Consider the following 26,589-nt stretch of genomic DNA (forward strand, 5'->3'; position numbering starts at 1 on the left):
AACTTTTATTCACTTTATTTCAATTCTGCACAAATTTCTCCTTCATCAGGGCCACTGTTTCCAGGATAAAGAAGGAACAGGGCTGAAAATATTCAGGCTCAGTACAAAGATAGTCTGACCCAACTGACATGGTCATTTCAAAAAAAGAGCAATGATGTTTATAAATTCAATTTTAAAAGCACTGCATTATCATAAGCTCTAGCAATATTCATCTATATGCCCATTATTTTATTCAAAATGTTTTCAATCTATAAAAAATGTACTTCTTCAAAAAAGAGAAGTTAGTTTACATCCTGTGTAGAAGTCCATGTTATTAGAACCAGCAAGTCCCACAGGTATATGAATCGGCTCATATTTAAAGATGCTGAAGTTTCATTCTGTGGTGAACTTGGGTGAACTTGGGCTATTCATTTAGGGACCCACATATTTCCATGTGTATCAGGCGCTTTGGTGTAGGGAATATTCCAAATCCATGGGCGATCTGCAACGAGGAAGAAATGGACAGATTTACACCACAGATACAAAACATGATGAGCCAACTGAGATAATTAAATTAGACCTTCCATTCCTAGATTTTGATAGGAGTTAGATGTTTCACAGCCACTTCATTTTTTCACCAGCTATTAACCTTTAGAAATGAGGTTTTGCTACTCAGAAACTTGTTTGAGGTATGATTAGCTTTGACCTTTATAGCGTCATTAGTGGGGAGTGCCCAGCGCTGCCCAGTTATTTTTAGAAACCAAAAAATATTGTGATTTTTAAATGGACAGTCCAATCTGTAGGTTTGAACCCGTCGCACCAAACTCTGGGTGAAGTCAATCCAAGGTCAAGTTTTCATCTGCCATCTTGATTCAAAATGGCCCCGGGCATCCAGACAAGACCACTGTTCCCACCTTGCAAACCCTTGTGCCATGTTTGGCATTGATGTCTCAAGAGGAGACACAATCTATGTCAAAAAACAAAGTCACGCCAAAATGAAGTTTTTGTCCACTATCGTGATTCAGAATGGCGCCCATCATCCAAACAGAAATGAAATCTACCGCCCTTACTTTGAGAAGCCTTGTGTCAAGTTTGGTGATGAAATCTTTGAGGTATGATTAAGCTTTGATCTTTATAACCACACAACAAAACACACAAGCAGTTCGTCCCAAGAAGCATCACCTTCTTATAGCAAAGTTTAATGTTGGGGCGCATAGCCAAGGGCACTAACTGGAGCATTAATCAATATATTGAATATGTATATGCCAATTTGCTTTGTCAGAATCTGCAATATTTCATCTTCAGCTTAGCTTTATCTTAGATGCTAGAAATGGTTAATGGGCTGTAAGACACAATCCACCTAAGCAATACTTACCAAATCCATTTACTGTTACAGAACTCAGACAATGGGGGATACTTTTAGAGCCCTATTAATACCCTACCTGAAACCAAGCCTACAGCATAGGGGAGAAACTGGAATGCACAAAGAATGCTTCTACACTTCAAAAGGAGGAGCAGGGAAGTTCAGGGGTTGGGATAGTTTTGTAAAACCAGGTACAGAGTGAAGCGAAGGCCCAAGAAAGGTGTTGATCATCATGTGAGCTGCGCACAGGTGGGCTGTAGCGAGCTGCTGCCATTCCTGTGGAGCCTCCTTTTATTGAGACAAGTATGCAAGCCAGGCAGATACATTTTGGGCTGTGACCTTTACACATCTTCCGTCCCGAGATCGTGGGGTGGTACAAAGCTATTTTGGCACCTGTTCCACAGCGTCATTTCCCCCTTGCACAGTGTATGACGAATGGAGACAAATGGTCTCTAAGGAAAAAGTTACAGACAGGACACTGCTGACTGCTGAGACAGCAAAAGGTCAGACACAGGTGGAACGATGTACAGACAGCTGTGGCTTGTCTGGGGGGAGGGTTTTCCCTGCACCCCAAGGTCATGCGTGCAGGCAGACGTGGCTGCCTGCTGGTGGGGAAGTGTGCTCCCTCTGGACCCCACTCCCCACTCTGCGATATCCCTACAACAGAGAACATTATTTCATTTGTAAAGAAAGGTCAGAACTGCATGACACATTACAGCAGAAGGAATACCAGGGTACAATTTGATTGATGTAACAGCAGCAAGATTATTACCTGAAATTTCCACAAGTGCACAGATTTCTCAACTATGATTTTAAAAAATATATTTGTACCCAGCCCTTCCTCGCAATAATCCTGTAAAGTTGGTTAACCAAGGAAACTCAGAGGGCTTCATAGAAGGGCAGGGACTTATAACCAACACTATTTAAAAAATATGTCTACCGTATATACTCAAGTATAAGCAGACTTTTTCAGCACATTTCTAATGCTGAAAAAGGCCCCCTCATCTTATACTCGAGTGAGGCAGGTGGCGGCAGCGGAAGGACGAGCGGCCCGAAAGGAGCCCTTTCTCACCGCTGGTCCCGCCACCGCCACCCGCCTCTCACAAGGGCAGGCACAGCAGCCGCGGTTGGGAGAGGCGCTGCACTGTGCCTCACCCAGCTGTGGCTCCTATGCCTGCTCTTGTGAGCGGCAGAGGCAGCAGCAGAGGGACAAGTGGCTGCTCTTGGGCTTTTGGGCTGCTCGTTCCTCCGCCGCCGCCTTTGCCACTGTTGGCGGAGGAATGAGCAGCCCGAAAGCAGCCCTTTTGGGCTGCTTGTTCTTCCTCCGCTGCTGCTGCCACCACCAGGTTTGTGGTGTGGTGAACCGGATTATACTCAAGTCAATAAGCTTTCCCAGTTTTTTGTGCTAAAATTAGGTGCCTCGGCTTATACTAGGGTTGGCTTATACACGAGTATATACAGTATATAGACAGGCTTTTATTGTAGCTCATATAATTGTTTTGCAGTTTTCTCCTCTGGTTTTACTGATTTTGTGCAGTTTTGATTTCAACTGCTATTCATTCCCTTGAATTTTTTTTTTAATTGACTAGGATTTCTACATGAAATTACCAATTTACTCTCAATTTTACATAGGGGATGTCTTTGGAAGTACTGCCAAGACTTTTTGGTTCCATCAGGCTTCCTATCAATAACTCTTAGTGCTCTAAGCTGTCACATAACATTTTAACATAACATTTTAAAAGCTTTCTGACGATAGATGTACTTTTAATTGCTCCATACTATTGTTTTTATTCGTTTTGCAAGGTTCCTCAGAAATGTGTTACCTTGAAAGGTAGGAAATAAATCAATAAAGTAAATGGGATAAATAATAAACCCAGGTAGAAAGGGAAGAAAGAGGGGCCAAAATGATCAAGGCTGAGGAAAATTGCAGCATTTGGGACTTCCTAGTTTAGAGAAAAGGTGACATGATATGAGTTTATGAAATTATGTATGGCAGGGAGGAAGTGGGCAGAGAAACGCTTTTCTCCCTCTCCTGTAATGCTACAACTCGTGGACATTCAATGAAGCTGAATGCTAAAAGAATCAGGACCGACAAGAGAGACTACGTCTTCACACAGTTGCATAGTTGGACTATGGAACTCTCTCCCACAGGAGGCAATGGTTGACACCAATTTGGGTGGCTTTAAAATGGCATTAAACAAATTCATGGAGAATAAACCTATCTACGGCTCCTAGCCATTATGACTATGCTCTGCCTCCACAGTTGGAGACAGCAAATGCGTCTGACTACCAGTTGCCCTCTTGTGCCCAGGTCCTGCTTGCAGGTTTTCCACGGGCATCCAGTTGGCCACTGTGAGAACAGGATGCTGGACTAGACTGGCCATGGGCCGGATCCAGCGGGGGGTTTTTAGGTGGCTGAGCTAGAAGGAAACAGGTCTCTACAGTGTATTTGCAGCTATGGCACTTTCCCTTCTATTCCGGTGCAATTTTGCAGTTCCGATTCTCTCAGCAGTCTGCATGTCATTTTGGTGGTTGGCACAACACACAGACTGGAGAAACCCAAAACAAAACGCCCAATAATGCAGAATCTTTACAGACTTTATAGAATCTATTTAAGTGTGTGCAGCTTTGCTAACCAAGGATGCCTGCCGTGTTTCTACTCGTCTTCTACAGAGCCACTACGAGGCAGGGAGAGAGACAAATCGGTGAAGTCAAACAGAGGCCCGGCCCAATGTTTAAAAAACAAAGATGACCAAGCAGAGGCTGAAGGAGCATGTCATCTAAATAACTAGCAAGGTCCCCATTGCAGGCCTTCCTCAAAGCCTATGTACTGTGCAGGGTGTTTGTTTGCCACAAAGATTCTTCCTCTGGCGAAGCTTCAGGAGGTTGATTGTTGTTGTTTAGTCGTTTAGTCGTGTCCGACTCTTCGTGACCCCATGGACCAGAGCACACCAGGCACCTCTGTCCTCCACTACTTCCCGCAGTTTGGTCAAACTCATGCTGGTAACCTCGAAAACACTATCCAACCATCTCATCCTCTGTCGCCCCCTTCTCCTTGTGCCCTCCATCTTTCCCAGCATCAGTGTCTTCTCCAGGGAGTCTTCTCTTCTCATGAGGTGTCCAAAGTACTGGAGCCTCAGCTTCACGATGTGTCCTTCCAGTGAGCACTCAGGGCTGATTTCCTTAAGAATGGATAAGTTTGATCTTCTTGCAGTCCATGGGACTCTCAAGAGTCTTCTCCAGCACCATAATTCAAAAGCATCAATTCTTCGGCGATCAGCCTTCTTTATGGTCCAGCTCTCACTTCCATACATCACTACTGAGAAAACCATGGCTTTAACTATACGGACCTTTGTTGGCAAGGTGACGTCTCTACTTCTCAAGATGCTGTCTAGGCCTGTCATTGCCCTTCTCCCAAGAAGCAGGCGTCTTTTAATTTCGTGGCTGCTGTTACCATCTGCAGTGATCATGGAGCCCAAGAAAGTAAAATCTCTCACTGCCTCCATTTCTTCCCCTTCTATTTGCCAGGAGGTGATGGGACCAGTGGCCATGATCTTCGTTTTTTTGATGTTGAGCTTCAGACCATATTTTGCGCTCTCCTCTTTCACCCTCATTAAAAGGTTCTTTAATTCCTCCTCACTTTCTGCCATCAAGGTTGTGTCATCTGCATATCTGAGGTTGTTGATATTTCTTCCGGCAATCTGAATTCCAGCTTGGGATTCATCCAGCCCAGCCTTTCGCATGATGTATTCTGCATATAAATTAAATAAGCAGGGAGACAAAATACAGCCTTGTCGTACTCCTTTCCCAATTTTGAACCAATCAGTTGTTCCATATCCAGTTCTAACTGTAGCTTCTTGTCCCACATAGAGATTTCTCAGGAGACAGATGAGGTGATCAGGCACTCCCATTTCTTTAAGAACTTGCCATAGTTTGCTGTGGTCGACACAGTCAAAGGCTTTTGCATAGTCAATGAAGCAGAAGTAGATGTCTTTCTGGAACTCTCTAGCTTTCTCCATAATCCAGCGCATGTTTGCAATTTGGTCTCTGGTTCCTCTGCCTCTTCTAAATCCAGCTTGCACTTCTGGGAGTTCTCGATCCACATACTGCTTGAGCCTTCCTTGTAGAATTTTAAGCATAACCTTGCTAGCGTGTGAAATGAGTGCAATTGTGCGGTAGTTGGAGCATTCTTTGGCACTGCCCTTCTTTGGGACTGGGATGTAGACTGATCTTCTCCAATCTTCTGGCCACTGCTGAGTTTTCCAAATTTGCTGGCATATTGAGTGTAGCACCTTAACAGCATCATCTTTTAAAATTTTAAATAGCTGTCCAATACAAGCCATGTTACAGTATCTGAGTGATGCCAAGGTCATTGCTAACAATTAATACCTTGGATACACTGTGTAACAATAGGCAATGTGTGCTGCAAAAAATAGTAACGACAAAGCAATTTGGAAACCTTACACAGCGGTACATACAGCAGCAGTACAATATGTACAGCAGAACAGCGCTAGAAAACTGCATTCATTCTAGTTACGGTACAAACTATAGCCTTCTATGGTCTTCTCATTTGCTAATGAAAAATGGCCTTATTTTAATATACAAGAAAATAAGACTAATACAACTTTCTCTGAAGATTTAGACAAAGTTACTGAATTGGAAAATGTTAAAACAATCCATTAACATTTATTTATAATGTGAGATGGCACCTTAGAAAAATTAGTGTTTAGTTAGGCCTGTCTAACAGGTCTATAGCAGGGCTTTATTTCGGTCTACTTTTCCTCAAAGTTGTGTTGCTGTTTTTAACACTTTTAGACTTCCCACTAGTTATTCATAGAGCTTTACAAAGCGGGGTCACACTTCAAACCCTATGCTTTCACAGGAAAGGAAGCAAAAGGGTGTAACAGATATGCAGGGAAAAGACACAGAGGAAGAAGCAAAGTATGCAGACATATATTTAACCATTCCAAAGGGAGACCCCACATATTGGTATATCCCCTGCTTGCTTTTTTCATGGTAGTCCTGAGTTGTACAGCTCTGGCCCACAACAAGAAAACAATGAAGATTTTGCAGAGCTGAGTTTACAGCTTAAAGTCCTGTCCGATTTCTTTCAATAATACTTCTCCACAGGATGTAGACTGATAGAGCTGCATAACTGCGTTGTCAACTTAACTTAGGCAGCATTCCTTAGGTACCTTTCCCAACGTCTCCTAAAGGGCTGTCAACAGGAACACCTTACATTGAAAACATTGTGCTCTGCTAGGACTTAGCACTTCAGGTTTCTTGGGATACTTCACTGGATAAAATCTTGCAGCCCTTTGGCAGCTGTGCAAGATTTTGCTTACTGGAAACCAGAGGAGGGTGGAGAAGAAGGGAAAAGACAATTTCAAAGCCTTTCCTTGAAAAGAATCCTCTCAGAGACCCTCAGGGGTTTTGCAATTCTATGTACCAACCTTTGAAAAGCTACCCCACTAGCAGAATTCTAATGCACACAAAGACATGCTAAAAGCCCAGCTTCAAAATGAAGGGAAAGCAACAATGCTTCACATTTTCTTGCTCCTTCTGCGCAAAGTGATGATACCCATTTGTAAAACAGACATAGCATTTCATCTTAAGTATATTAATCTACTGCACAATGAACAAAGCAACCTTTGATTGTATCAGCCAGAATAAAACACGCCTCTCAAACTGCACATAATAGGAAGCCGTGAAATTATGTCTCCTGCAAATGCAGCAATTTGCAATGATTTAAAGAGAGACAATGTCATATAGCAGGTCAATTTCTGAACCTGTGGATTTACGACGTTTTTCACTGCCAAGAAGAAAACGGAGGCTAGTCAGCTCCTATCAAAGTCAGGAAATGAAGAATCCAGAGTTCTCCATAAGCAAGACTGTTCAATAAATGGGACCCAGGTTGGCAGCCTGCCTCAGTGGACCAAAGAGGTAAACTGCCTGACAACAGTGAACAAAACTTTCAGTACAATCCTTTCCTTGACTTGCACACATTTTCTCCCTTTGGGCTGGTGGAGCATGAAGTTATACTTGCCCAAAAAAACCCCAACATTCCATCACAGCAGCATCTCAGGATCACATCAGGAGGTATAGAAGTCTTATTTCTCTCTGTACAGCAGGATTTGCTAGCAGAAGAGCAGAAACTAGGCAGAGCTGAGCAAGAAGCAGGAAGAGGTTGAAATGCTATGCTCACTTGGGACTAGTGCCAGCAAAATGTTACACCTGAATAAGAGGAGGCATAAATGAAAGCACTCTAGAGCCAGTGAAGATCCCAGTCACACCACATCACGATGGGAGGAAAAGAACCCTATCGATGCTGCAGCTAATCATATCACCATCAGGAATATAGAAGTCCAAACGAGGAAATACAGCTTGCTAACAGCACTCTCTCTCTTCACAATTCCAGAGACCTCGGGTGACACATGTGGGATTTTTCTGATAAGATAACATGATGGAAGGGGACGTAGTGGAAAGGTAACATTTTGTACAAACAGCAAGCCAAGGCAAACAAATACAGGAAGGACGAAAGTATTATGCTTTCTTAAGTCCCCTTAAGGACACGGGTGGCGCTGTGGTCTAAACCACAGAGCCTAGGACTTGCTAATCAGAAGGTCGGCGGTTCGAATCCCTGTGATGGGGTGAGCTCCCATTGCTCGGTCCCAGCTCCTGCCCACCTAGCAGTTCAAAAGCATGTCAAAGTGCAAGTAGATAAATAGGTAAACGGGAAGGTAAAAGGCGTTTCCGAGCGCTGCTCTGCTTCGCCAGAAGCAGCTTGGTCATGCTGGCCACATGACCTGGAAGCTGTACGCCGGCTCCCTCGGCCAATAAAGTGAGATGAGCGCTGCAACCCCAGAGTCGTTCGCGACTGGACCTAACGGTCAGGGGTCCCTTTACCTTTAAGACCCCCTCATAGATACATCAGAGACAAACACCCACCTGGAAGCCCAATGTCACATTCTTGTAAATGAATTTGCAAGGCACCCACACAGGTATGCAAGGGAGGGGAAGAGCATACATTTTTGAAAGCCCAATTTCGGCAAATAAGCTACCTGGCACAAACGGAATCATAGGACCAGCCTATCAAAGATTGAAAGGCTATTCTATTTATTGCTACTTGTGTCCCATTCTTCTTCCAAACTCAGCCCATTATTGTAACAACACTTGGGCAGATCCATAATGACCTACTTGAGGGTTTTAGAGCCAAGCAGGATTTCCAAAGCTTGGCTGTTAAGTCTCATCCCCAGACGTGAAGCACTAGTTGCCACAGCTAGTCTTATGTGGAGGATCTAGTTCTTTTGATGAGTGGCGTTTAAGAGCCAGACAATTCTGATACTTTAAAAATTACTTCCATTGGTCTCTTTTGGGTTAGTCCAGGGGTCTGCAACCCGCGGCTCCGGAGCCGCATGTGGCTCTTTTACATCTTTGCCGCGGCTCCGGGGCGGATACTAGCGAGGGGAGGAGGCGCATTGTGCGCCCCGACACTCCTCACTGTGGCGGGCGCTGTACTGGCTGTGACATCACATGGGGGTGGTGCGTGCGTTAGTCACGCACAGTCCCGACGTCACCTTCCCGCCCGCTGTCAGATCGCGGCTCCGGAGATATATTTGTTTTAAATGTCGCAATGGTTTTGCGGCTCCCAGTTGTTGTTTTTTCTTCGGAAACGGGTCCAAGTGGCTCTTTTTGTCTTAAAGGTTGCAGACCCCTGGGTTAGTCTCACTTTCTAGATATCATCTCCCTTAGCTCCCATCAACAATTATAGTTATTCCCCCGCCAAGTGTCAAAGAATAAAAAGGTCTTTTGCTCAAGTGTGATACCTGTCCTTTTCCCCTACATTTGAGGAGGACATCTTACCTTTGCTTTCATACTTCTCTGGGGGCAGATCATAAGGTACAGGAAACGCTAACACCGGCTCATCAGAAAACATGTTTTCCTTAACTTGGAAGTAGCCTGCATCCAAGCCCTGTGAAAAGTGCACACACACACACACAGAGAGAAGTGATGTTACATTCAATCCATCACTTCACTTCCTTTCATCAGAAAATATCCATGAGGCTTGCAAACATATATTCTTACATTTCCTTCTTCCCTGGTTAGCAGCTACAACATATAGTCCTGTATCCAGCGTTAGTCATACTGGGAGTAGACACATTGAAATTAAAGGGCCTGAGTAACTTAGGTCCATTCATTTAAATGGGTCTACTCCGATTAGAACTTGGCTAGATGTTAAATAGCTGACCCAAACTAAAGAAACAGACATTTTATTAGCTTTGTAAATGTCTTGTTCCAAACTGCGCAAGACCTCAAAAGGGCAGTTTCACAACTTTTTGGAACTGTGATACAGATGCACATTGCCTGATGAACTGATGTCATAATGGTATTTATGTATTTATGAATACATAAAAAGACTTGATTGCATTCACTAAATGAAGAATTATATGGAATTAGATAAACTCACAAATTCTGATGGCAGGAAGAGGACTCCTAGCTCATATGATCGGATCATCATCTGCGTGCCATTTTTCTCAAACACTCCCCAAGCAGCCTTAGAAAGATTGGCACTAGAGAGAGAAAAACTCAATTTCTGAGACTCACAATAAAGAAAGAAAAACACCAAAATTGCTACCTGTTTTACTTAAAAGAGGACAGAGGGGCCAAATGATAATTAAAGCAGCTGTTCTGGAGGAAATACAAAAGAAGTCAAAGACTTGCCTTGTAACTAGAAACCATGCAATCTTCTGGAAGTCTGGAGACGATCTCATATAAGTCTTAATGTGCGGCATTGCGTGGCTACGACCTGACGTCTCTGCTGACCACTTGCTCAAGTATTAAAAAATGAAAAGGGAAGTTTTAAGTTAAACCTTAATTAAGATGTTTTCAAATTCACATCGTTCCCAAGCGTTTCTGCCAAGCTTCAAATAAAGTCCAATCCCCATGTTATAGATAAGCGTGTACCAAGTTTGAAGTGGCTACCCACATCTATTTTCAGTATGCACAGGAAAAGTCTTCAAACATGGTTTATGCCCTTATTACGCGTATTGTGCAAAGCAGCATTCTGCAACCATTCCTAGAGCATATGACCAGATAATGATCAACACCCCACCAGCACTCTCACATGCAAGAATTGTCAATGGGCACAATGCGCTTAGATCCCAGTCACAATTAACTAAACCTTTTACCCTTCAATGTACAGATTCACTGGATTCAAATTACACTTGACTTAAACCAAGGAATGTATGTATGTTTACAAAAAATCAAAAGAGGTAAGAGCACATTGTTGCCGCTCATCACTGTCTACTGATGTTCTTCTTTTTTTGCAATCAAAACATAAAATAACATTCGCTGGATCAGGCCACCTCAATTTCTGAGAAAGCTTAAAGGTTATATAGGAATGTACATCACAATCCAATGAGTTTTAAAAATGAACTTTCCAAGGCTTCTCTGATTTCCTTGTTTGTATGCCTATTTCTCCTGCAAATGTAACGGATCTTTTTAAAAAACAAACAAACCCAAAATGTCATTAAATCACGAGGAGATAATTTTACTTACTGGAAGTAAGAGTGCAGCCAAAGCTGTTTCTGTGCTGTTTGTATACTGTACGGAAGAGAACCACCAGCTTAGAGAGAAAGAAAAGACCCATTACTCATAGTTAAGTGTGGCATTGAAAAGGTTTCTCACAATAGAATAATGAATTATTCACAAATTTTCCCTATACATGCACACAAAAACAGATTTAGTAGGATTTTAAAAAGCAATTTACACCCCAGCCTCTTTAAAGAATACTCTATATGCAGATTTTCAATTATGTGATATGGAACCTGCAGTACATAAAATAAACATCAAGATGGAAGAGTCAATTGGAAGTGCCACGGAAAATGCCAGCAATAACTTGCTAGTTCACATTAGTAGAGCATAAATTAACTATGCAATATGTCTTTCATGTTTGAAAAATGTATTTAGTTATGAAAATATCAAGGCCAAGACAGTTTTATTCTGATGGGCGTTTGGTTCGTGTTGATTCTCACCTCCCACTCAGTCTTTTTCATAATGTCTTGATCCTCTATTCTTATATTCTTAGGCTCTTTATATTTTATTACATAATTAACTTTCGAGGGTGATCTGCCTCAGGAGCTATTATGAGGGTTGAAAGAATGAATAGAGAAAAATGTTTTTTAAAAGAAGTTTTAAAATACAGTGGTGCCTCGCAAGACGAAATTAATCCGTTCCGCGAGTCTCTTCATCTTGCGGTTTTTTCGTCTTGCGTATCACGGCTATTAGCGGCTTAGCGGCTATTAACGGCTTAGCGGCTATTAACAGCTTAGCGGCTTTTAACGACTTAGCGGCTTTAAGAAAAAGGAAACTCGCAAGAACTCGCAAGACGTTTCGTCTTGCGAAGCAAGCCCATAGGGAAATTCGTCTTGCGGAACGACTCAAAAAACGGAAAACTCTTTCGTCTAGCGAGTTTTTCGTCTTGCGAGGCATTCGTCTTGCGGGGCACCACTGTACCATGAAACTTCTAGAAACTCCTTCTGTTGTTTCCCCCCAACTTTATAATACCCCCTTTCTGCACTGCACCCAAAGGCATATGTTTTTACCTGGATAACCTTCTAAACTCTGTCTCACGTTGTCCACTGATGGGTAAACCTAAAGTAACAAATTGTAATAACTAGTTAGCTATAATAAATTGTAGCTGAGTTGACAGCTATACTCTATTGAAGCACAATTAAGCCATTCGTGCCAAGTAACATGGTAGCAAACAGCTTAAGCCACAGCCCTACTTGGAAAAAGGTCTGCAGAAATAAGTAAGACTCTCAGAATTCAAAATCTTTTAAAAAAAATAAAAGTGAGCAGTGAGTTTTTGCATACAACACGAGTATGGTGTTATACATTAACTCAGGAGAATTTTTAAATGCACAAAGTCTATCGAGTTCAATGAGGCTTAAGCATTAGTCTTTTGCTGCATTTAACTCTAAGAACGTCAAAAGGATTTGGAAGATTACCCGCTAGCTGAAGTTTTGAAGGAAAATGTGTGGTTTTTTTATTTATTTTAAAAAAGCAGTAAGTAATAAGTAAGCAATACCAGGTGAACAGGAACATCATGATTTGTCAGTGTCTTTGTGTTGTTTCCCAGAGAGATCAAACTGTCTCTAAATTCTGAACACAGCCATTTGGAATGATCAGCTCCCAAAGATCCAATGCTTGAGAACTGTCCTATTACAGGCCAAGAATGCTGATCGGGTAGCTGGGTTGCATGCTCTTTCAAAAGCTGTTGGGGAGAAATTGGATACAAGAACAAAACATCACCACCTTTGGCAATTCAAGTTGTACTGAACAAAGTCACTTGATTAGCTGAAGTATGACAAAGGGATTGCTTATTATGAAGGACGTCATTAATCTGATTAGCTACTCAGCCAGCATCTCACCCAACCCTCTTTTACCACCAATGGATTCATAATAGGTATCTGTGCTGAATGCTTCGTTTCTCCCTAAAAAATACCATGACAGAGTTCCCTCATTGTTTAAAAACAGTAGGAAAGTCATGTTATTATGTTAACAGCAGGTAAAGGTAAAGGTAAAGGTACCCCTGCCCGTACGGGCCAGTCTTGCCAGACTCTAGGGTTGTGCGCTCATCTCACTCTATAGGCCGGGAGCCAGTGCTGTCCGCAGACACTTCCGGGTCACGTGGCCAGCGTGACAAGCTGCATCTGGCGAGCCAGCACAGCACACGGAACACCGTTTACCTTCCCGCTAGTAAGCGGTCCCTATTTATCTACTTGCACCCGAAGGTGCTTTCGAACTGCTAGGTTGGCAGGCGCTGGGACCAAACGACAGGCGCGCACCCCGCCGTAGGGATTCGAACCGCCGACCTTTCGATCGGCAAGTCCTAGGTGCTGAGGCTTTAACCCACAGCGCCACCTGCGTCCCTTTATGTTAACAGCAAAAATGGCCAAATCCTTGCGTACCTTACGGAATCACAGAATCAAAGTTGGAAGGGACTGCGAGGGTCATCTAGTCCAACCCTCTGCAATGCAGGAATCGTTTGCCCAATGTGGGGCTCAAACCCACGACCCTGAGATTAAGAGCCTCCTGGCATAAGCTTCCATGAATTAGTCTCACAATTGCATGGTCTGGTAAGCTGGTAGGTACAAAGAACCATACAATTGCAGAGTTGGAAAGGACCCCAAGGATCATCTAGTCCAGGGGTCAGCAAACTTACCACGCCTCGGGCTGGTGTCTCCAGTGCCGATTGCGTGGCGGGCCAGAGGGTGGGGGAGCACATGCCCATATGCATGCACACATGCTATTTCTGGCGCACTTCCGGGTTAGAGGAGCACCGGAAATAGCTTGTGCACATGTGCACGGGCCTCCTCCAACCCAGATGTGCACCGGAAATAACGCTTGTGCAAATAACGCTTGCGCATAAGCTATTTCTGGTGCTCCTCCAACCCGGAAGTGGGCAGCTGTGCCGGTAAGAGCGGGCGGTGGTAGCGGGCCGGATAAACGATTCCCTCGGACCTTATCCGGCCTGCGGACCTTAGTTTGGGGACCCCTGATCTAGTCCCACCCCTTGCAATGCAGGAATCTCAACTAAACCATCCATCCTCTGCTTTAAAACCTCCAATGAAGGATCTACAACCTCCTGAGGAGACCACTGTTGAACTTATCTTACTGTCAGAAAGTTCTTCCTGATGTTTAGTCGGAATCTCCTTTCTTGTAACTTTAAACCACTAGTTTGAGTACTCCTTTCTGGAGCAGGAGAAAACAAACTTTCCCCATCTTCCATGTGACAGGCCTTCAGATATTTGAAGACGGCTATCGTATCTCCTCTCAGTCTCCTCCTACATATACTTGGGGACACACTGGGCTAAGCGGGGAAAAGACACCTAGTTTTATGAACCCACAGGATCTAGTTAAAAGTGTAATCTGCTCCCAATTTCTCCAGTACGATTTGTGCCATCACCTACCAACAGTGCCCTCTTCTGCCATTTTACACAGACCCAAAGGTTTTTTTTTTTTGGGGGGGGGGTGTCATATCAGAATACCAATGACAATTCAGAAACCAATGGAACATAGGACCATGAACATTTCAACTCACAAAAGCTTATGCCTCAGTACCTCACTATGGTCAATGTCTCTATTGCACCCAGAAAGCTAAAGATTCTCCATGCTATATCAAGAGGTATGGTCTTCTCTTACCACACACTTCTCTGGTCTTCTCCACAATTCTTTTTGCTGAATGTAAGCCTTATATTATGTGTACCACCAAATAGCCCAGTTATCAAGATAGTTTCTCAAACTGCACAATTCCCTCAGTGTTCAGCACAGAAGGCGGCTTCCTGTTGTTGTGCTCTAACTCTCCGTACTGGAAGAGTAACACTAACACAGAGTATTTTATAGATATTCCATTTACATTTGTGTAGCAAGTTAGAGACATGCTACTACCCTGAGCCACCAACTGAAGGTGCACCTTTCTTTCCTTGTCAGTTTCCGCTGTCAACAAAGAACTACTGGAGGCAAGCCTTGAAAAAGAAGAGCTTCAATGATACATCCTTAGAGGGATAGGAATAAAAACCCAGTACCTTTCTAAGTCTGAGATGACCCCATTTCTCTTTTTCACTGCCTTGGTATCGACCTGGAGTTGACCCAAGAAGATATACTCTACACAAAAGATGTAGACACAAATGAAAGCATGCCGAATTATGGTAAAGGTTACAGTGCTTTTCCAAATTGCGCTATTATCAGGCATTAAGTCTTCTCAAAGATGCTACTGCCTAGTTAAATTGTTCCAACATGCAAAGAGAAAACGATTTTTTAAAAATGCAACCAGCTTTCAGTTAGAACCTTAATTTTATCACTGCTCCATTCTCACTGCACCCCTTCCCTCTATCCTTCTCAACATGCTAAAAAAAAGGAAAGCAAGCCAGGAATAAGAATTCAGTGCAATTCGTTGCAAAAGTAACCCCTCTCAGATTATGTACCTTGTCTCTGAAAGATCATGCTGCTTGATTATTTCAACCCATTCATTGAGAGTAGGAGAACCGTAAGACCTCAAATAGCTTATTAGGTCACACTTAAAATTGGTACGAGATTCACCAGCAGACTCAGCAGCTCCAAGTGGCAGTTTTGGATACAGAGGGCTTAGCCATATTCTGGAAGACAGAAGTAAAATAATGGCTGATGTATCACCAAATGATTATATTGCATTTAGAACAACAAATAGTTTTGTTAAAGACTCAGTGTGATAGCCAACTAATGCTGGATCTTGCCCTAACGTGTTATAGAAAATGCTTTCATGGAGCAGAGTTAATTTCTATCAAATTTAAAGAATAAAGGTTTCCATTCTTTTCTCTCTTTTTTACAATTGTGGTGCATCATCTTTCAAAAGTAAAGCTCAGGGAACTGACTTATTCTGCCCTTAAAGGAAATATTCAAGCTTAACTATCTGGAAAATGTTTCAAATCATGAAGTGAAATTCAGCTACGTTGTTGCATGCACAGAATGCTGTTCATTTGTGCAACCGGACTTCTCTCCTTCCCAATGCTCCCTAAATCTCCTCCGGACAGCTGAGGAATTTAGCCAGCTTTGAAAACTGCCTAAATATGTCCTTTGTTTGAATATCCTAGCAGCAGATGCAAAAAGGCAAGTAGCAATAGGCAAAACATTATGTGGTAGATAACTTTGTAACATGCTACTTTTACCTCCAATAACAATAGTTATCTTATAGTTCAACTGAGGAGACAGGACCTTCCCTAGCTACGTAGACAATTTTTCAATATGAGCTGCATTGTCTATTGCCAACAAACAAACAAAAGAGCTCTTGTATCACTTAAGTCTATCCACAATGTCACTGACACATTTTCTTTGTTTCTCACAAGAATATCAGTATAATTTCTGTATCAGGAAAGAAACTAGAAATTTGACTTAGCATCAAATATCACTTTACTACCCACCTGCTAAAAATACAATAGGGGAAAAAGTATGTTTTATAAAGAATAAAACTTACCTGGATCATATTTTCTGTAAAAAGTAAAGACTGCATTTTATGACTTCTGAGCAGCCTGACCCAAGCAAGTATCGTCTGAAGGTGAACTTAAGTTATTGGAGCAATAAACTAACTAGGGGTCCTCTATTTATATTTATAAATATGAAACAGTCCAAGATTGACAATTCCCTGTAATAGCTGAAATCTCTACTTTAGAAATCATGCAGTAATCAATCATACTTTCACTTATTGTTCTGGCCATCATACCATCTACAACCAAAATACAGATAAGGTGATAATAAATCTACAATTCATTATTTTGAAATACTTCATCCTGTGTGACTTTATTGTCTTGTTTTAGATTCTACATTGGATAAGGAATGGGGCTTATTAGCTGTACCATTGTCTGGACTGGAAGTTTGCCACTGGGTTTTATAGGAAGGCATTTGAGGCAAGCCAACAATGGATCCTCTGGGAAATAAGGCAGCCCAGAGACCATTAAAGAGGAAATAATATATGCCATGTAGCCACAAACCACAATATTAAATGCCTTCCTAAACAGTGAGTGGTTGTGCATAACCTCTGAGAATCCTGGACGTATATACATTAAACACATGCAATATACAAGGTTTTCAAAAACCCAATGATACAAATGACAGTCATACAGCATACTATTTTATTCTGTGAGCTGCCAAAAGATCTCACGATGAAGGGCGGTAGATAAAGCTAATAAGTAGTAGTTGTTGTTTAGTCGTTTAGTCGTGTCCGACTCTTCGTGACCCCATGGACCAGAGCACGCCAGGCACTCCTGTCTTCCACCGCCTCCCGCAGTAGTAGTAGTAGTAGTAGTAGTAATAATAATAATAATAATAATAATATAATATTCTAACAGTTGCTATGGAAGTCAAGAGTCCTTTAGGGAAGTTTTTAAGGACTGATGTTTTAATGTATTTTTAGTCTCTGTTGGAAGCCGCCCAGAGTGGCTGGGAAAACCTAGCCAGTTGGGCGGGGTACAAATAATAAATTATTATTATATTATAATAACTTTCTTACCCTTGTGTTTTCTGGTACCAATCATCATCAATAAGGTTGGATGTATGTATCACCACGCGAAGCCCTTCTTCGTAATGTAACAACATCATTTTCCTATACAAAAGTGTTATAAGTATTACGGGGAGCACTAAATACAGCAAAAATGAAAGAGGGCTCAAACGCGCAAACGCAACTTCAGCGCTTTCAGGGTGTCTTCAGATATAATACTTTATATTATAGCTATAAATATGTTTACGAGGACATTGACTTTATGGCTGTTAAAATATTTCTTCAATCCGGCGGTAACACTCAAGTATACATCTCAAACAGTATGGAACTGAAACTGCCTTGGTCATTTTCCCTAAGAAGAATGGGGCAAGAATGATTAAGGAGGACTTTTGCTCAGACCCGTGGCATTTCAGATACAGAGTTCTTAGAGCTCTATTGTGTCCACCGTGCTGTTTAACACATGGTGCTGCTGACAGTCAACTCTAATTCTTTCCATTAGAGTCTGGTAAAGAGCAGGAAGTTCTGAACAGGCATTTAGAGAGTGAGCACTGAATTAGACAAGATCAAACAATAAAAGCAAGGCACAGCTAGCAGATGGACTATCTGTCTAGGAAGGGGATATACATCAAGTTTTGGGTGAAACTGCATGGTATCCTAAGGTGCACATTCATAACATGTGGATACTAACAAATACAGTTTTTATTGTAGGTGCCCAGGCCACATCGCTAGGATGAAGTCAGGGGCAGACGTTCATAATATGGTGCCTAAGAGAGAACAAAATTTACCCTCCCATTTATTTTTTACACAACGATTCTTTTTGGAACAGAGTATGTTAAAAGTGCCCTCGCCTTTCATTCTCTCAAGCGCACTATTTAGTGATCCCTCAGCGCAGCTCCCTGTGCTGGGGAACCACCTGCAGCACCCTAAATCTGGCAATGAAGTAATTTATACCAGCAGCTGTTCATGTATCAGCTGTAACATCTCTTGGACAGTCAGACCTACAGACAGACAGCTATCCATTCCCTGAAAACAAATAGACTAGATGACTAGAATAGTAGAAGTGCAGAACAATAGCATTTTATTCTCTTCGGGGAAAGTAGGAAGCATGGTGTGGTGATCACACAGGGTCCCCAGACGTTTGACGGTCTATTGATCCCTGTGCCACCACTGTGCTCGCTTTCCTGCTGCCACCAACCCGTTACTCTCGGGTACACACTGAGTCCAGACAGTTGTTAAAATTAGACCAAATAAGTTTATTTTATAAGCATTAACAAGTTTATAGTTTCTCAGATAATTTTCTTGTCAGTTTCTTAACCTTCGTTTCTTTACCGGCCTATACCTTTTGACTGATTATCTCAACTGTTTGACTGACTCCTCTTAACAGATTCTCTCACACTCTCACATCAGACTAGCCCAACCCGCAGACTTATCCTCCCTCTCTCTTCTCTGACTCCAGACTGACTTCTTAACAACTCTAACTCCTCTCCTTGGGTTCCTATAGGTTAGTCATTTTACAATTAGTTAACCCTTTCCTTATGAACCCAGTATGATGTCACACACCTAGGAGGGCAAACGCCGCACATGGGTTTTATTTTTGCAACTTTTCTGGCCCTTGTGACTGCTGAGGACACAACAGCAGCCAGCACTTCCATGTGAAAGAATAAGAATGCCAAACTAGGAAGGCACCCGGTATTCCAATGACCAACCAGATACCAGCAAGGTGTATACAAGCAGGACAACAGTCCTCTCCCACTGTTGTCCCCGCCCAACAACTAGTATTCAGAAGCATCCTGTGCCTTAACCTGGAGTCATTATGACTACTAGCCAATGATAACCTAATTAACTGCCATGAAAGAGTGTTTGGCTGCAGCAGGCTGTAAAGAGAGGGATATATTCTTGGCAGCCACCCTTAGTAAAAAGCACTGACTATCTTTTTTTGCTCAGTAGGACAATAGTCACAAGGCCTTCCCAACCCAAATTTTATATTAAAAAGCCAATTACCTATCCTTCTCAAAAAATCTACTCACATTGTCTTTTATTATTTAAAAAGGAAATATTCTTAATTAGATCCACCATTGTCCTTTCCTGTTGTTGTAACTACCATATTTTCTGTGTCCTTTGTTTCAAAACTTTCATTAAGTAAATTATAGTAGAATGCTAAACAGAAAGCATGCCATGTGTTGCCTTGGCTTATTCCCCTCAAAGAGCCAGGTTGCCTTAGAAACTGGTACTTAGGAAGGAAAATGGCAAAAAATATGCCTAGCTCATAATGCTGACTCATTCCATCATTGCTAATGATATGAACACATGAAGTTGAAAAACAACAATAGCTTACTCATAAATTGAACAAACTGTGTGCTATAGTGTACAGCAAACAATCAAGGTCTGAAAGACTATTGAAATACTACTTCTGAACAAAGTGAGGATGCTGTTAAATACACTCATGGGTGGGTTGCCTCTTTCTGGTGGGTGCTACTTTGGTGTGAATTTTTTTTAGGGGGGTGCTGGTGTTTTACCTGGTTTGAAGGGATGGGTGGGCTGAACAACACAAATTTTTATTTGATGAAATTGATATGCTGTGGTAAACTGTTCTAGTTTTCTAATTGTGCAGCAATGCAAGTATATACAGTGGTACCTCAGATTAAGTACTTAAATCGTTCCGGAGGTCTGTTCTTAACCTGAAACTGTTCTTAACCTGAAGCACCACTTTAGCTAATGGGGCCTCCTGCTGTCGGAGCACGATTTCTGTTCTCATCCTGAAGCAAAGTTCTTAAGCTGAGGTACTATTTCTGGGTTAGTGGAGTCTGTAACCTGAAGCGTATGTAACCCGAGGTAGCACTGTAATCATGTTGTGACCCCCCCCCCAAGGAACAGCCAATAATGTAGCCTAAGGGCAGGGAAAGTCATGTATTCATGCTGCTGCCTCACATGGCAAGTGTTCCTAGATGTTACGGCAAGGAAGGGGGGAGAATTTGCAACCAGAATTTGTGGCAACATCCACACGGCAACACGTAGAAGAAGAAGAGTTTGGATTTGATATCCCGCCTTTCATTCCTCTTCAGGAATATCAAAGTGGCTAACATTCTCCTTTCTCTTCCTCCCCCATAACAAACACTCTGTGAGGTGAGTGGGGCTGAGAGACTTCAAAGAAGATTAAGAGACTACCACTCTTAACCACTACACCAACATTGGCTCCACGTAGGCCACTTCTTAGCATCATATCCGTGTTAGAAGGATCAGGACCACTCTTTGTGCTGTTACAATGCTGCACACAGAAAACACAATTTAACACAAAAGGCTATATAGACAATGCACAGGCTTTTAAATAGCCACTTAATTGTAACAGGCAGCCAGAGGAGTTGTTAGGCAGTGACAGCTGTGGGCCAGCAATATGGTTAATGGTCCCCTCCCTTACCTCACTGATATGCAGAAATGAAGCAGGTGAATATTTCCCCAACACTTTATCCTGCCCCCCCCCATATAGAAAGCTTCACCTGCTAATAAGGTTCTGCATGTTAAAGGCACAAGATCAGGAAAAGCCTATAAAACTGACAACCCTAGCTAGTAACTTCTGTGCACCTATTTGCAAGGCTGATTTAAGGTACTTAACAGAATCAAGGTGCAATTGCAATGGGGCACTTCCTTTTCAAGACTTTTGCTTACCTTCTTTCATTACCTGAACAAATCTAAAGGCTACACATTGTGTGCTGCAAGTACACAGGGGCTTTTCAGCTCTTCCCTTCCAGCTGCAGGCAACTTCCCCAAAGGTGGGGGCCCTCTGGAGCAGCACTCCATGAGGCATGGGAGACTGTCACTAGAATAAGTTGAGTCAATCATCCTCTTGCTTTGAGCACAAATACATCCCAAGCTGTAAACAGTCAGAACTTTTCCTATTATACTGAGATTAATTATTAGTGTTTATCTATTTAAAATCATTTGTACCTCCCTCTTACTCTCTAAGGAAATAGTTCCTTAGTTATTACCATAACTGGCTTTCCCCAATATAATACAGATTACTTACGTGTGGTGTGTTCCAAAAGCAATATCCAACTTTGCCTGAAATAAAAATGCAATTTTTAAAAAGTCTTTTCCGGTACAGAAACTCTTAACGTTATGCAGTACTGCCTATAATGATTTAGGACCAGTTTTCTATTTTGCTTTGGCTTACTGCTCCCTGGTGGACTCAACACATATTACACTATAGCCGTCTCACCCAATACTATACATGCAATCTTCAAATCCTAAAAGTCAATCTACAGATTTTGCATGCTGTTCTCTATTGCCAATTGTTCTATTACAGCTTCAAGTATCTTAGACTGCATATAGAAGACTCAAGAGAGGTATACGAGGCACAGGGAAATGGAGAACTCTGATCAAATAAAAATATTTCCCGATTGGTAAGTAACATTCCCATAAATATAGTCCTCCTTACAGAAAACTATTAATGGACTGAGGATAAACAGCCACCCCCAACCAGGTGCCCTCCAGATGTTTTGAACAGCAGCTCCCATAATCTCCAACCTTTGTCAAAACAAAAAAAATTCCTTCCAGTAGCACCTTAAAGACCAACTAAGTTAGTTCTTGGTATGAGCTTTCGTGTGCATGCACACTTCTTCAGATACGAACCTTTGGTCATGCTGACTAGGACTGAAAGAAGCTGTAGTTCAAAACACCTTGAGGGCACCAGGTGGAGTAAGGCTACAGAAGAGACATATCTTTTGTCAATATGCAGGCAAGATAAAAATAATTACCTGGCATAAGCGAACATTTTTATAAGGATGTGCCTCTTCATGTAGTGCAGCCTTGGATTCTCGCTTCTCCCCATGGATTATTAATAAAGGCTTGTCCCTTAGAGCAAAGGAAACTTCATTAGACAACTCACTGGTGATAAACCACACAAACCTCCAGCTGAGCTACTGGCTATAAGCTGTTTAATTATGCTGGAAGTATGTATTGTCAACTCCAATTGGAAATGCCTCTCAGGATTTTCAAAAAAGTGTTTTCTTACAAGGGACATCCCCAGCCCAACAAGGAGCATCAGGGATTGAATCTGGGACCATCTGCATGTAAAGCAAATGCTCTAGCATGGAGCTACATCCCTTTCCCACATCAGTCAATGTGACTGAATGATCGGGAGTGTAATGTGGACTCCCTCACCCTCCCTTCCTACAGGTTCCCTCATGCATCTTCCTTCACTCACTTTCATGGTCTTCTTTGAGGTTTTCTTTGCATCAAGTGGTACATAAATTTTATGAAATACAGTCATACCTCGGGTTGAATGTGCTTCATGTTGAGCGCGTCCGAGTTGCGCTCCATGGCAACCCGGAAGTAATGGAGCGCGTTACTTCCATCTTTCGCCACTCGCGCATGCGCAGACGCTCAAAATAACGTCACATGCATGCGCAGAAGCGTTGAAAAGTGACGCATGCGTGCGTAGACGTGCTGTTGCTAGTTACGTTTGTTTCTGGATGTGAATGGGGCTCCAGAACGGATCCCGTTTGCATCCCAAGGTACCACTGTAAATACTTTAACCAGGGGAACACATTATGTCCCTGTAAACCATGGTTAGAACCAGATGGCCCTCACAACAAGTTTGAAACAGATATGCAAACCATGGTTGCAAGACAGCCCAGTTTGCACTGTTCCAGACATAAAACAATGCTGCAGTTAAGAACGTTAAAGGCTTGCAGAGTCAGTCCAAAAAAATAATGAAGACAATACCCCACTATTATTCCCCAACAACTTATATTCAGTGGTATATTGCCTCTGAACATGGAGACTCCATTACTCATCACTGATAAATTTATGGAGATGAAATATCTAAAAACCAACATCACATCATTGCAATAAATTTAATCTCACAAGAAGTATGTAACCTAGACCATTTTTATGTTGATTCAATTGAACCTTAAGAAAAGTTCATCATCTTGTCAACTGCCCTGAGACCTTTGGATGAAGGGCGGTATGTAAATGTAATTAATAAATAAATAAATACAGTAATGTGAAGAAGAAGAAAAGCACTACAAGAGGGAGCTCCTCTCAAAGAAGCATACCTGAATTCCTTTGGATACTGTTTGACAAGCCACTCCACATCTATACAATAGTTAAACTTTGTCATGAAGAGAAAAAGAAGGAATAGTTAGAACCTGTGTGCTACCTTTCCCCATAGTAACACTTACTGAAAGTTTAGAGCAGCCTCGTCCCACCTTGGATTCCCCAGATGTTGTAGCTCAACTTGTGGAGACTCAAGGTTGGGGAAGTTGGTTTAGGGAGATTTTTATTTCCTAAGTATAGGAGTCATTATACACGCTAAGCAAGAAAATGCTTACCCATGTAACTAGCACCTTTAAAATGCAGGACATGCTTAAGTAAGGTTTTTACTGCTGCACATTAATTAGGTTTCATCTGCCACACAATGTATGAATATAGGCTATCTCATTTATTTTCAAGGCATATGCAGCATTAGCAAAATTATCAATCCAACACAGCAAAAAATTATCGAACTAAATGCATAAAAAAGTGCAAAGAGGAAAATAAAAATTGAAACCTGTTCCCAAATATTAAGACAAATCATGTTCAGCAGAAAGCTATGATGGTGTGAAACCTTTATTAGGACCAGTTAAAATGTCACTAAAGTCAACAAGCTTTAAAGTTCACTACACCCATTCCTCTGAAAAACTTGCTTGATGCTTTTTGACATTTTAGTTGGTTCTAATAATGGTATTTCCTGAGATGGGGTTTGATTCCCCCCCCCCCCAAATGGGCAAACGAGCTGACCAAAAAGTTATGTGCATCTTCAGAAAACTCCTTTAAATGCCCTTGCAAATCCTATGGGTAAGGGAACTGCATTATGTTTTAAAATAGCAACATGAATGTATAAAGTTACCTGAGCAGAAGATACAAGAGTCCCAAAGAGGGGAGACAAAATATCTGCCATAAAAATTTAAAGTTTTGTAAATAAGCATTTCTACTGAAATAAACATCAGCAAATTTGTTTTAACAACATTAACCATAAGTGAAATTCAGGGTTGAGACATGTAACTGAAAACAAGCCTACCTCACAAAAGTGTAAACTATTTGTTCTTTAACAAGCTGCACACTGTGTCAACATATTCATCAAATTCTACCACTATCCCATACGTTCAGGACCTAAGTGTTTATGCGGAGTTAGGATTTTTTGTCCCACTTACAATGGGACACTTACATTTGCCATTTTACATCCCACTTACATTTGTCATTTAGACCCTACTGGGTGTAAGTGTCATTTTAATCTCTGGTCACATATTTTGAAGAGATGCTTTTCAGAGCTTTTCACCATACCTTTCTATTCTTACCATTCTGAATCATTTGGTGTTGTCAGAAAACCAGGCAACCTCAGGATCACCCCCAGCTACAGGACATTCATGAACAAAGTTAAAAGCAGAGATCCCAATACTAATACTCAGGTGATCCCGTTTCACAGATCCCTCCATTATGAGAACTGTCAATTTATTATCTCCGTCCTCTTCTGTAACCAGTTAGTGATTCCTAAGAGGACATGTCCTCTTATCACCAAACTACTAAGCTTATTCAGGAGTCTTTGGTCAGAGACTTTATTGAATAAAAATACCTGCTAGAGCTTTAAAGGTAAAGGGACCCCTGACCGTTAGGTCCAGTCACGGACGACTCTGGGGTTGCGGCGCTCATCTCGCTTTATTGGCCGAGGAAGCCAGCGTACAGCTGGTCAACATGATCTTCTGATCAGCAAGCCCTAGGCTCAGTGCTTTAGACCACAGCGCCACCCACTGTTTAATATCACCTAAAATGCTATGCTTTTCAACTGAAACCACTGCTAGTCAGCAAAGATAAGTAAATCAAGTGGTGTGCATGTGTGTGAACCCCAAGCTAGTTTTCTGACCACTGCAATCTTTCATTTGTTTCACACATTACACTGCAATGCCTCTATATACCATCTGCAGTAGCATTTATACCATCTCTTAGAAAAAGCTAACACCCAAAATGTGTATGCATTTATCCCCATTCCAGCATGCCATTACTTACCTTTTATGTGTAGGGATCCAGAATTGTACTTTGCCTTAATTCCTTTGACTTTAGTGAGGAAGAATCTGAAAGGGTTTCGTCCATTTAATAGATCCCAAGCATCTTGTACTCTGTCAGATGGCTCTGTCGTTTCGTAGCTTGGTGGAAGTTTATGGTTTGATAGGATCCCCTTAGGAGCACAATGTTCTTCCTGCCCGACTCCAGCTGCTGCACCTCCTTTCCCCCTTCGCTCTTTCGGATCGTCTTCATCATCATCATCACTACTAGAAAGGCACCAACCTAAACCTTCTTGAGAGGGCTTCTGTTTCTGAGCCGGGGCCACTTCCTGCGGAAAGCTCCCATCGCTATGTTCCAGGGGAGATGCTTTTCTTTTGTGAGCAGCTTTCCTGGCCTCTGAGCAAGGGTAACGGGGACCCTTCGCTTGCCCAGTTTGCTGCAGCAAAGAGGTGGACGGCATCTGGCTGTTCGTTTGTTCCCCTGCACTCTCATCATCGCTACTAGACACTGTCCATTTCCCATGCTCACTTCCCTGAGACATGATATTGTGCCAGGAGGATCAGGGTGGGTGGGGTGGGGAGCAGAGGTGATAACTAGGAGGAGCTCAGGGGTTACTATGCCCACCTCCTCATCACAACCCCTTTCACCTTTTCCGTTGTTTTCGCTTTTTCACACGTTCTCCTCCACAGCCCACACTCTCTTCCCTTCAGACCAGTGAGCCTCCAGGTCGGAACCTGCTTTTTCTTCCTATACCTTAAAGGGCCAGTTAGCCACGGGTGACCTTTCAAAAATACCTTTTTTAAAGGGCTGCCCCGGGTGAAGCTGGCACGTTCACCTACTGGGCGGCTAAAAAAGGGCTAAACTCAAATGCCTATTTTTTTATTTTATTTTCAGAGCGGCTGACATAAGAAACACGGCAGAGGAAGAGTTTGGGTCGCTTCTTGCAACCGAAAGCGGACGGTGTCCTGGCAGGAGCCCTGCAGAACTACCCCTTTGCGGAGGCCGCCATTCCCTCAGGAAGCAAAGAAACAGGGAAAGAAGCTCCTCAAAAGCAACCGGGGCTTTTGAGCCAAGCGCGTTCAGCGCAGCGTGGAGGAACCAGAACCGCCACGGGCGGCCCTATTATAGAACGAGCTTCCGGTTCCGGGAGAGTAACCGCCCGCCTCGAAACCATATG

At 42.4% G+C, this 26,589-nt stretch overlaps 1 protein-coding gene across 2 annotated transcripts; it reads right to left on the reverse strand.

The window, feature by feature from the left end:
* TDP1 (tyrosyl-DNA phosphodiesterase 1) lies at window positions 1-26,541 on the reverse strand. Of its 2 annotated transcripts, XM_028717814.2 has the most exons (15): window positions 25,416-26,540; window positions 24,262-24,305; window positions 23,429-23,484; window positions 22,127-22,223; window positions 21,397-21,431; window positions 17,388-17,480; window positions 15,331-15,501; window positions 14,932-15,010; window positions 12,432-12,617; window positions 11,947-11,995; window positions 10,901-10,967; window positions 10,064-10,171; window positions 9,810-9,912; window positions 9,206-9,314; window positions 1-481 (listed from the first exon to the last, which is right to left on the reverse strand). In XM_028717814.2, exons 1-15 carry the CDS (start codon window positions 25,951-25,953, stop codon window positions 408-410), a joined length of 1,809 nt encoding a protein of 602 aa, XP_028573647.2. In that variant the 5' UTR covers window positions 25,954-26,540; the 3' UTR covers window positions 1-407. The 2 variants fall into 2 exon arrangements, with proteins under 2 accessions (XP_028573647.2, XP_077780965.1); XM_077924839.1 differs by lacking the exons at window positions 1-481; window positions 9,206-9,314 and having other exon boundaries at window positions 9,860-9,912; window positions 10,064-10,167; window positions 25,416-26,541.
* Window positions 26,542-26,589: the final 48 nt, after the last annotated feature.

Source organism: Podarcis muralis, chromosome 1 (assembly GCF_964188315.1).
Source record: "Podarcis muralis chromosome 1, rPodMur119.hap1.1, whole genome shotgun sequence".
NCBI lineage: Eukaryota > Metazoa > Chordata > Lepidosauria > Squamata > Lacertidae > Podarcis > Podarcis muralis.